The sequence below is a fragment of the Astatotilapia calliptera genome, chromosome 12 (genome assembly GCF_964374335.1).
Source record: "Astatotilapia calliptera chromosome 12, fAstCal68.1, whole genome shotgun sequence".
Lineage (NCBI taxonomy): Eukaryota > Metazoa > Chordata > Actinopteri > Cichliformes > Cichlidae > Astatotilapia > Astatotilapia calliptera.
This window is the reverse complement of record NC_137433.1, coordinates 36030195-36042148: the sequence shown is the minus strand read 5'-3', so window position 1 is coordinate 36042148 and position 11954 is coordinate 36030195. Positions and strand designations below refer to the sequence as shown.

General features: G+C 39.5%; 1 protein-coding gene across 2 annotated transcripts; it reads right to left on the bottom strand.

The window, feature by feature from the left end:
- Window positions 1-1415: 1415 nt before the first annotated feature.
- Window positions 1416-11909, bottom strand: LOC113032954 (ankyrin repeat domain-containing protein 31-like). Of its 2 annotated transcripts, XM_026186124.2 has the most exons (14): window positions 11498-11909; window positions 10215-10285; window positions 9672-9867; window positions 8420-8703; window positions 8178-8339; window positions 7931-8073; window positions 7587-7761; window positions 7195-7340; window positions 6911-7007; window positions 6740-6836; window positions 5634-6054; window positions 3027-3164; window positions 2110-2233; window positions 1416-1663 (listed from the first exon to the last, which is right to left on the bottom strand). In XM_026186124.2, the coding sequence occupies exons 3-14, from the start codon at window positions 9833-9835 to the stop codon at window positions 1527-1529; spliced, it is 2088 nt and encodes a 695-aa protein (XP_026041909.2). In that variant the 5' UTR covers window positions 9836-9867; window positions 10215-10285; window positions 11498-11909; the 3' UTR covers window positions 1416-1526. The 2 variants fall into 2 exon arrangements, with proteins under 2 accessions (XP_026041909.2, XP_080143579.1); XM_080287453.1 differs by lacking the exon at window positions 2110-2233 and having other exon boundaries at window positions 1515-1663; window positions 11498-11907.
- Window positions 11910-11954: the final 45 nt, after the last annotated feature.

The window sequence follows — 11954 nt, the reverse complement described above, 5'->3', positions numbered from 1 at the left end:
TAAAAAATAAAACACAGCTGGAAATGATGGTAATTTTCAGAGGAACACAATGACAATTAGCTAGACTTTGTTTTTAAACTTTGAGATGACTCCAGATGCTTTTCCTTTCCCATTAATGTTGATCAGACCTCTGGGAACTGAAGTTAGAGTTTCAAGGGGCTTCAGTGACGCTTTAATGGTGATAATAACTGAAAAGTATTATGACTACTGATGGTTCCTAATGTTCAGAGAAAAGCAATCTGAGTTTCTGATTTTATGACAAAGAACATCTGGATATTCTATGAGATTAAAGTGGTCAATAAATGAGAAAAATCTCTACGTTAAAAAAACAAACAAACCCAAAAAATAGATATTCCCTGAAATTACAAAGTTGTTAATTTGCCAGAAAAAAAATCTCAAATTCTGTCCTGTTGTGGAGTCACAAATGTACAAGTGTAACAACCTGAATATTGTATTAGATTAAAGGTAAATATGAGCTCATTTAATGTTCTCTGAGTTAGTGAAACCCCAAACTGGACAGAAAAAACAAAGACATTAAAGAGGAAACTCTTTAAGTGTCAGTGGTTAGTGAGTACTTCATCATGAAATGGCCCATGTCCTGGCAACTTCTCCACACTCTTGAGATTATGCTGAAAGATGCAGCAAACCGTCTGGATCCTGTAGAAGCTGGACTGCCTGTGCAACCTGAATGGGCTACAGGTACCATCTCATGCTATCAGTGGCAACAGGGACCCCCAGTGCTACTCCTCAGCCTCCTAGTAGGCATGTATGGCAATTTCAAAATTCTACATCACCTTATTCTCAAATTCTTGCATTTGCAAGATTTCCAGAAAACTTAGTCTGACCTTGAGGTCAAGGTCACACTGCCCGCTTGGCAAGGAGACAACCATAGATCATCAGCTTTTTACATCTGAGGGCTAAAAACAAAAGCTGAGAAGAATCAGTCAGCACAGATAAAGAGAGAATAATGCTGTGTAGCCACCATCTATAAAACCCAGTTGTTGTTGTTGCCTCTCCAGTGCGCCTGATGTCACCTTCGTTTGAACCAAAGCAGCAAGTCAATAAGATGTGGTGTGGTATCAAGACTTTGTTGTCTTTATCTTTATCCTCTATATTTACTGCAATCCCTGCACTCTAGCTTTCTGATAAGATGCCAAAAAATCATCTAAAAAGAAAAATGTGGTTTGTGTTCCCTGTTTTACTGATAGTGGCAGAAGATAAATGTCTTTGTTCTTCACGTTAAATAATAAACCACTTTGGACTGTGTTTGAGGGAGAAGTTACAGCAAGTTTTATTTTAGCAAAGCTCAAAAATAAATAAAAATAAATAAATAAATATGTGTATATATATATATATATATATATATATATATATATATATATATATATATATATATATATATATATATATGTGTGTGTGTGTGTGTGTGTGTGTGTAGGAAAAAGTACAGCAAATGCAAATGATCCTAAAATAACTAAGCAGAACAGTCAAAATATGAGTAGAGCAAGTTACAATAATTAACTTGCTCAGTCTTGAGACTCTGAGTAGTCTTCCTTTATGAGCTTGTCCCAGTACATGTCCATTACAGCATTTGGCAGCAGCTCTTCATCGTTCACCAAATGGATGATCTTGATCTTCATGTGATGGTTCAAGTTGTCTGTTCCTGCGTAATTAAAGACAATGCAATAAAAGAACTACAATATAACTTAATAATGCTGTGACAGACTGATACCTAGGCTTTATCAGCTGCCTTTGTGCCCTCTTTGTTTGTTTGAGTAGCCTTAAAAGAAATGTCATAGTAGTGTTTTCAAGGATTTTCCAAAGTGGTGAACAGTTTACAAAGTGCTCCTCTGTAAATCCTTTATTTACTGAATACCTTTTGGCAAACAAATAAAGAAGAAATAGTCAGCAGTCTCTCCAATAAGTCTGTCATTCTGCAAGTGAACTCCTTTGTCTTGGACCGCAGCTGCCGATGGCAGTGTTTTTTTGGATTGCAGCATTGCCACATGAACTAGTTCTCCACCTGCTGCAGGGACCTGACTGTAAACATGAGGCAGGAAGTGTTGGATCTGATGTAGGGGCTACACTTGTCAGCAGACATGAACATACCAGTAGTTATCAGCTCTTTAGAAGAACTGCCTGTGCGGTTTTCCTCAAGACACCTTTGTGGTGTGTTTTCATCACCCTCCATGTTCAGTAAGTAAAAAGACAAAGATCTGCCTCTGAATGTCACCTGGGGAAATTATAGAAAATGTTCAGAGTTCACAAATATCTAACCAGTAAAATCCATGTCTAGAAATGAGCAATTGTAGGATATGTGGAACCTGAGTTTTGAACACCGCTCTACAACAAACACTATATAATTTATAGCCTACAAAGGAAAAATAAGTTTACATCCAGCGAAATTTCATGTGTGATAATAACAGTATTTTTTAACCATATATGTGAAGAAAATTTTAATTTTTCTTTCAACAAGTTGAACTTATTTAATCCATCCATTCGCTTCCGCTTATCTTGAAAGATGCAATTCAAATAATATTTTAGTTACTTTACTCCATGTGCTGCACAAATTAACAAGAGCACAGTTGCTCTACTGCTCATACTCCTCTGCTACCTGAATCTAAGTCACATTTTTTATGGTCATTATTTATTTGTAGATGAAAATATTTGTTAAGCAGATGTATAAAATATTGTAGAAAAGACAACTTGTGCTCTATAAATACTTTAAGAACATACAACTCACATTTCAGCAACATATTCGGGTAATTCAAACAACACAAGCCACAAATTACAGTATAAAGATGCACAATGAAAAAGGAAGCAGTTTTCTTTCACTTAACTTATGAATTATTTTCTGTTTCTTTTTCTTCTTCATAAGGACCCGCAGGAGTGGTCTGATAGTAATGAATGAACTCATTCATTTTTCCCTCATGCGGGCTGCTCTATCTGAAAATCACCTCAGGCTGCTTGTGTGAGCTACTACAAGAGATTCATTATTTTTATGATAACGTGAGTGGGTATCAAACCTTGTCCCAGGCATATGCTGAGCTGACTGGGATGTTTTTCCCAAGAATCGACTTGAGCCAGCATTCAGGAGCCAAGTGCACCTTTCCTTTACTCAGAATGGAGCCATCGGCCAGCACATTAGCAAAGTGACAGTGACCCTGAAAAAAGTAAGATTGTTTTAAAATTCACTGTCGATGCAGTTGTAGATTTCAGGGAATACATTCCTTCCTATATCAAGAACACAAGGATTGCCACCCTGGCTGACCATGTTTTTTTCAATCTCAAGTATCCAAAGGAGCTTGCAAAGAAAAGCGTCTGGACTTCTTTAAGTTGCTTGAAGACGTTTCACCTCTCATCCGAGAAGCTTCTTCAGTTCTAAGGTCAAATGGTGGAGAGTCCCAGATATAAACCTAGTGGGAGTGACCCCCCACAGAGGGACAAAAGGACCCCCTGATGATCCTCTAATCGCCTGAGCCAAGGTGGGAAACTGGGCGTGGGTCCCAATCAGCCAGTTTCTTTCACTCCTCTTTCAAACCATCTGTCCTCTCTGTCCAAAATGTGAACATTGGCATCCTCGAAAGAGTGTCCTTTATCCTTAAGATGCAGATGGACTGCTGAGTCTTGTCCTGTGGAGGTGGCTCTTCTGTGTTGTGCCATGCGCTTGTGAAGTGGCTGTTTGGTCTCTCCAATGTAGAGGTCTGAGCATTCCTCGCTGCACTGTACAGCATACACCACATTGTTAAGTCTGTGTTTTGGCGTTTTGTCTTTCGGGTGAACCAGTTTCTGTCTGAGCGTGTTGCTGGGTCTGAAATACACTGGGATGTCATGCTTGGAGAAAACTCTCCTGAGTTTCTCTGATACGCCGGCTACATAGGGGATGACAATGTTGTTGCGTCTGTCCTCCCTCGCTGGTGTCTGATCTTCTTTTCTGTGCCTCTTTGCTGACTTTAAGAACGCCCATTTAGGATAGCCGCACGTTTTGAGTGCTTCCTTTACATGTGTGTGTTCCTTCTTTTTCCCTTCAGGCTTAGAGGGAACATGTTCTGCCCGGTGGTGTAGGGTCCTGATTACTCCAAGTTTGTGTTCCAAAGGGTGATGGGAGTCAAAGAGGAGGTACTGGTCCGTGTGTGTGGGCTTCCGGTAAACTTCGATGTTGAGTTTGCCGTTCTCTTCAATGTGCACAGCGCAGTCCAGGAAAGGCAGACAGTTGTCCTTTGTGTCTTCCCTGGTGAACTTGATGTTCTTATCCACAGCATTAATGTGCGCAGTGAAGGATTCCACTTCTTGTGTCTTGATTTTGACCCAGGTGTCGTCCACATATCTGTACCAGTGGCTGGGTACTCTTCCTTTGAAAGAGCCAAGAGCCTTCCTTTCCACTTCCTCCATGTAAAGGTTGGCTACAATAGGTGACACGGGGGAGCCCATGGCACAGCCATGTTTTTGTCTGTAAAAGCCTTCGTTGTACTTGAAGTATGTAGTGGTGAGGCAGAGGTCTAACAGTGTGCAGATCTGATCGGGTGTGAAGTTGGTCCTGTCCTCCAAGGAGCTGTCTTCTTGTAGTCGTTTTCTGACAGTCTCCACGGCCTCCGTGGAGGATCATCAGGGGGTCCTTTTGTCCCTCTGTGGGGGGTCACTCCCACTAGGTTTATATCTGGGACTCTCCACCATTTGACCTTAGAACTGAAGAAGCTTCTCGGATGAGAGGTGAAACGTCTTCAAGCAACTTAAAGAAGTCCAGACGCTTTTCTTTGCAAGCTCCTTTGACTACGATGACCTGGATGACTGAGAACCTTCACAGACAAATCTCAAGTATCAGTTAACTGAGAGAGAAAAGACATGCGGTAAAGGGCCACAGGTCAGACTTGAATCCAGGCCAGCTGCCATATGGCATGTGGTCACCTGCTTAACGCACTGAGCTAAACCAGCACCCTGAGTTTGGAGACTTAGCCTCACTGACAACTACGTTAACCACGCTTCTTGAACACTGCCTGTTCAACAATGGTTTTTACAGTCCTGATCTGCACAAATCCCGACAATGTGTATTTGTCTGTTATCAAACATTTCGTATCAAACTTAGTTATCAATCAAGTCTTTTAATAAAAAAATTGAAAACTATTTTTTTAAATTCAATAATCTTGTCAATATTTTTTCTTATCTTAACTATACGAGTAACACCGTCACCTGGTGTCTGATGTTTTTTCTTTACATAAATGCATATATTTCAACCCTATATTAAAGTAGTAACGCCACAAAAAATCTCCAGAAATTAAGAAAATGAAGTTGTTCAGATTTTCCCTCTTTGATATGTCCTCTCCAAGATAGACAAACAAAATCTGCAATCCTGACTATGGATCCTTTATGTCAGCGGTCTCCAACCTTTTTTGCGCCACGGACCGGTTTATGCCCGACCGCTGCTTTATGTTATTTGTTTATGTTTTATAATAGCAAAAAGACTATGATACCAGTATAACAGTTTGTATCTTCACACATGGTGGGAGTAACCAATGAATTGGTAAAAAAAACTACATATTGATATGTAAATTGTAGAATAGCAGCCAGTCATTACTCATTGTTATTAAAAGGTTCACATGGTCACATGATAAAAAACAGTAAGACTTTCTGCTGACCTTCAACAGCAGCTGTAGGGCACTTCCAGGTGAGATGATTCCCCTCTGGATGAGCACAGAGAGACGTCTGCTGTTGTCCACGGCTCTGTTCTGAATCAAAGCATTTTTTCGTCTGATCATTATACTGAAATGCTCTAAAGCAATTCCTGGTTGTGGAGTGTCTGGACAGCTACTGGCTGACTGGTCGCATCTGGTCGACCTCAACAGGTTAGCAGGTGTAGGTGCTTTACGACTACATTGATTATATCCACGTGTTTCTCTGGGTTTTGAAGAATCCAGTGAAAGTTTGGCTCTCGTGGTAATGTACATTTCCACCAAATACATTTGGTTCTGGAGTATCTCTATCAAGGTTCTCTGGCATGAAGCAAGGGATGAGATCTGACTTTTTAGCAAACAGTGACGAAGGCAGTCAGGCACACTCCTACACCAAGAAAATCAAAGAAGAGTGTTACACTTGAAGTAAAGACTGGAATAGATTCATTAAAAACCATCACAGCAATAAACCGAAGCACAGCGTATTTCTAAATACTTGAAATACCTTTATTTAGTTTCTACTGCTGTTGGACCAGTGACAATGAAATATCATGTAATTCATTTTATTTAACACAAGAAGGCAACAGAGTTAGCTGTTAATCCAGTGGTTCTTAAATTTCATCTATCATGACCCATTTTATCAGTCATGAAAAAAAAAAAAAGAATCTGATTCAAATTTTAATTAAATAAAAGTCAACACAAGAACATCAGCCATTGTTAAGTTCCCCGTAATAAAATATATTGATGTAACTTAGTTTCACTTTAGTTGCGTGGTTTAAACAACCAGAGGTAAAACAGGTCAAACTTCCATCAAAATTGAGGAAAGACTTTAAATATCTCACTTTCACCACCATTCCAGCCAACTCTTATTGTGGTGGAGGCACTACTTACTGAAAACAAATGAATGACATTGCCAAACTCTTTGCTCACTTTAGGAAATATAGTTTCTCTGTTGAAAACAGTACACAATTACTGTTCAGTTAATGTAGATATGTCCTGAAAGTCTGAAAAAGCAAGGTGCTTTCTCACAAAGTTTCGTTTAGGCCAAAGATGAGAGCAGTTCCTGTACTGACCGATATTTTCGGGCAAGATTTTCCTTCTCTGACTGCTGCTTGGCGAGCACCTCAATCAGCACACTCTGGATCTCCGTTAGAGCTGCATGATATCTGTCTGTAAAAAAGCACAAATATGGTCAATAAAACACGCTTAGTATCTTTCTGGTTGTCTTTTAACGCAGCTTTTACCTGCATCATTCAGACTTGTCAGAGGCCAAGTTGACATTTCTGTTTGTTTCCTTCTGACCTCCTCCAAAATCACTGTTATTGCCTCTGAATGACTCGGCTATATAATAAAAAAATAAGAGACAGATTATCGCATCAAAATAGTCACACCTGTGAACCTTTCAATAAAGTGATAATACATGTAATTTGTTAATTAGGCCTATTGAATGGTTGAAAGAACTGTTTTTGTCCATGCCCATTAAATCCAGCTTAGCTGACAGTCTACTGAAAGTGTAACACGCTCTCACATTATGAGTGGTGGCATCTTTCTGTCTCAGCTCAAAATCTCTGGGCCCCCTGGCTCCGCCTTTATCACCTGAATCCCTCCACTGTAGGTTGGATGTTTCACTGCAGTTAGGACTGCTCTGGCAGCGAGGCTCTGAGGACGTGGCACCTGAAACAATCCAACATTCAGATTTCATTTCTCTACTGCTCATCCAGCCACTCAGCACTGTGTCCTATGGTTTAGATTCTATTAGTTAATCTATTAGTTTTCATCTCCAGCTCTAAAAGCAGCTCAGTGGTATTCCCTTCACCATAACAACAACCCAGCCTGCAAGAGAAGAACGTGGGTTTTGTATCTACTATTGCTGCACGGCAGTGACGTAAATACTACATAAGACACTCTGGTGTTGCTCACCTGGTTCTCTGTGCTTTGAAGATGCATTATAGGACTTTGTGTGATTAACAGAAGAAACCTGGAAAGTCCTGAGCAGCTCTTTGATGTGTTCTTCCTTTGCCATATCTAATGCACTGAGGCCACTAGTGTTCCTGTCGCTGGCATTTGCTCCAGACTGAAGGAGAAGCTTCACTACCTGCGCAGCACACATGAATTTCACATCAAACTATTTCTCAAGGGCATTCTATCTAATGCAGCATGACAGATGAATCAAAGTTTGTAAAGTTTGTGAAACTTTGCATCTACCGACATGTGGAAAGTGTTACAAAAAACAATTTTCTGCACCTTAAAAGTTTGTCCATCACCTGATAGTGTCCACTGAAAACAGCATCATGTAGAGGTGTCACTCCATCAAAGCTTCTAACATTAGCATCAGCTCCAGCCTTCAACAGTTGCTCCACCACCGCTTCATCACCCACAGCAGACGCCTCGTGAAGAGCCGTCCATCCTGATAGTTGAAGTCAATATTTAGTGATCACAATGGAGTTTGTGTTTGATGACAGACAGAGGATGACGCTGTCAGAGTACAGATGTGATTGAGCTGTGACACACCTGCGTAGTCCTCCATGTTGACACTGATTCCTGCTTGAATGAGCATTTTGACTTGAATGAGATCTCCTTTCTTGCATGCAGCGTGTAGCAGAGTCTCTCCCGTTCCATTTCTCTTGTGAAGGTTTTTTTGGGAGGGAATTTTCACACGTCGTGAGACTTTTGCTTGAATAAGATAATTAAAAGCAGATTTGTAAACATAAATTAAGCTAAAACATGTGACATAACGTAATGACGGTAATTACCTGCTTGTGATGAAGCTTCTCCGTAGCCTGATGTAGACTGGATACAGTTGGATGTCACAGGTTCAGTTGGTTTAAGATGATTTATTTTCATCTCTCTTTTCTGTTTTGTCTCTTTGTTCCCTGCTTCTGGATCTGAATCAGCTATGAGCACAACCCGAGCTACTTCTTTGTTTTGCCTGGGACTGAGATCCTTCAACAAGCTTAACGAGTCATCGTCTGAAGAAGACAGATCTCCAGTTCTGTAGTTCTCTTGACTGAAGTTCTGGGTCATCTCCAGGTTGTCTCTGGAAGCATGAAACAGACGTGACAGCCACAAGTTAGGACTTTGACACCAAGTTTATGCTTCTGTAATCTGCTCATAATCATCACACAGTATATTCTGTTTGCAGCACAATAAAAAGATCTGACAATCAAAAGTTCGGAAACTAAACAACATGCATGTCACCTGTGTTCCTGATTTCATGAATCATGTTGTTTTCATCAGTGCCTTTTAACATTGTTACGAGATTCAGTCTGGCACGAAACTTATTGTCAGGATTTTTCCAACAGAGACAAACTTTTGCCACCAAACCAGGCCAAATCTTACCAAAGGAACCAAAAACTGAGTGGATGAGGATTTAGTTCTGAAAACAAGATCCTCACAACAACAGAAAACCAGTATGTGTTTAGTGTAAGCAGCTCATGCAACTAACATTGCATCTGTTTGTTTCTCTCTGCAATTAAACTCTATGCTCACATCAACTGTATTTTAATCCAGCTGAATTCACAACAAAGCTATTCTAATTTATTTCCCTACTTCAGACAGCTGTACAAGCCTGAAAGTTACAAAAATGGCACCCATTAACACTAATGTAAACCACTCTTTACTTTCAAGCCAATTTTTATCCTCCTTGTCATCCCAGTCTGACATTCACATAAGTTACAGTCACTTACTATGGCTGTATTCACATGTTAAATGACCCCTGAGAGAGAAAGTTTAAAGCCAAATGTGGCTGAAGCTTCCTGTCGCAGTGGCACTGATGCTTTGCAGTCCAAAGCTCTTTATGCCACTTAATAAGTAACATTACCTCAAACTCCCAGCTTTCTGAGAAACAGGAGCTAAAACCTAAAAGACTTTCAGACATGACATCTTGTAGCAATGTACAGGGTATGCTTTTAACATCAAAGGTTGCAAATCTGTTCAAGAAATATCTGTCCTCACTTTATTTTCTCCATAACCTATATGGTCGGGACAGTTAGTCACTGCACTTACCTAAGTGCAGCAGTCCTATGTCTGTTCATTTCATATGAATTATCTGCTCTGATGCTTTCAAGATGCTCAACTTTCATCAGGTGCTGTTGATGGTTTATAGGCCCAGAGCCTTTATCCTTTATTTCTTTCTTTGAATAGTCCAATGCAGCTCCACCACAATTCATGTCTTCCTCATCAGCATCAGGATGAGATGAACCTGCAACAGTAAAATTACTTCACCCCATAAATGATGGACAGCTTACAATATCAAACTTCATATAAGAGCAAATTCTCTATCCTCAGCTAAAAAAACTGTTGTAATAACTGCCACTAGATGGCAGCATGAGGTCAACATGTGTTTGTTTTCAAGACAGATATAATAAATTTTCCATTTTCCATCCATTACTAAGAAATCGTTAAAAAAAACTTTATTCATTGTGTATTACCACAGCATTTGTGAATGAACTGCACCCTTTCATGCTTCAAAAAACACAAAGTTAGTGGCCAAGAACTAAATAACATTATTTTTTAGTGGTAGACACTTCTTATACTGTAGAAACTTACACTGACTGAGTGCATGCTGTCACCACCACATTTGGCCACTGATGATCAAAACTTCCTGCTGTTGATGGGCTCTGTGGAGAGACTAAAACAATCATCTCAAAATCTTTTACCAGATCTCAACAAAAATATTTTTCCGATATTAGATATTTTAGTGCATGTTCTTTAGTAAGCAAAGTTTTTCCTGGACAGAAAAGTGTATGGCAATCCCAAAGAAATCTTAGTTGGGTCTGAAGGAAAACCAGCTGTGTTGCTTAATAAACGACTGACAGTTTTGCTCATTAGGACATATTTACTGAAGTACGTTAATTATTAAGTGGTCACAAATAACAGGAAATTACACATATTTATGTCAAATAATGTCATGGGCTGATTAAAATTAGAAGGACATGATTCAAAGTAGGATTAATACAAAAGCTACTTCTAGATATAATAGACAATAAAGTACCCTGTCTCCTATTTACCTACAATTAGGGTGATATGACTGTACTTTATTGAATTTATCTAGGCGATAGTGGCTCAAGAGTTGGGAGTTCGCTTTGTAATCGGAAGGTTGCCGGTTCGAGCCCCGGCTTGGACAGTCTCGGTTGTTGTGTCCTTGGGCAAGACACTTCACCTGTCGCCTACTGGTGGTGGTCAGAGGGCCCGGTGGTGCCAGTGTCCGGCAGTCTCGCCTCTGTCAGTGCGCCCCAGGTTGGCTGTGGCTACAATGTAGCTGCCATCACCAGTGTGTGAATGGGTGGATGACTGGATGTGTAAAGCGCTTTGTGGTCCTTAGGGACTAGTAAAGAGCCTATATAAATACAGGCATTTACCATAATATCCAAGTCCTTCTATAAGCAATATCATAACTTGACACCCATGTTGAAATACATCAGAGCAGCTAAATGGGTTATCTAAACCAATTTTTAACTTCAGCGGTCATTCTGCATATGATAGAATCATCAATCAAATCTGAGATGTCAATTTAATTCAGTGTTACAGAAAGAAATTATATATATGCTAGCTTCCACAGGTAAATCCAAAGCCATTTTTCCATATAAAGAAACACACAAAGACAAAATATTTGGAGCCAATATTTCTAATAGTCACAACTGTTTTGGCAGGAGCTATTTTACCACCGCTAACTAGTAAAGAAGTTGTTCTAATACAATTAGATAACATGCAACATACACTCCCTTTTTTACGGTAGGCTAATGCTAAAGCTCAGTGAGAAATAACTCGGGCTCCACTCATGATTTTCTATTAATAGATAATATTAATGTTAGTAACAAACGCTTAATTACCTGTAAATAGTGGGAAAAATTATCTTCCTCCTGGTATGGTGTAGCATATCTGGTAGGACAGTGGCGGGAAACTACGCGCCTGCGCAATATGTATGAAATAAAAAATAGATAAATAAAAAAATTCTCGTTATCCACCCAGGAATCCTATTGGGGTTTTTTCAGTGACCTTAATATTAAGTCATATAATATTTCTCATGTATCGTTTCTCCAAAATATGGTCGTATAGAGATAATAAGATAAACCATGTCTTAGATAATTTATACGTAGCTAGGATGGTTTGAAACCTAAAATTCGGCGTCCAGGTTTTAGTTCAAAACTTTTATAATGCTCAATTTTCTTCCTATAGCAGCGAGTAGAGTACAGCTGTCTCTACATTCGTTTAGTTTTTTATCATAATAAGTAAATATTAATTAAATAAATATATGCCGAATGAAAATGTACCACCCTCAGACTGTTG

Coding starts and splice junctions, on each gene's coding strand:
- LOC113032954 (XM_026186124.2), bottom strand. CDS start 9,835: ATGAATTGTGGTGGAGCTGCATTGGACTATTCAAAGAAAGAAATAAAG. Junction 8,340..8,419: donor AGAAGCTTCATCACAAGCAG/GTAATTACCGTC, acceptor ATCTTATTCAAG/CAAAAGTCTCACGACGTGTG. Junction 2,234..3,026: donor CAGCATATGCCTGGGACAAG/GTTTGATACCCA, acceptor TAATTTCCCCAG/GTGACATTCAGAGGCAGATC.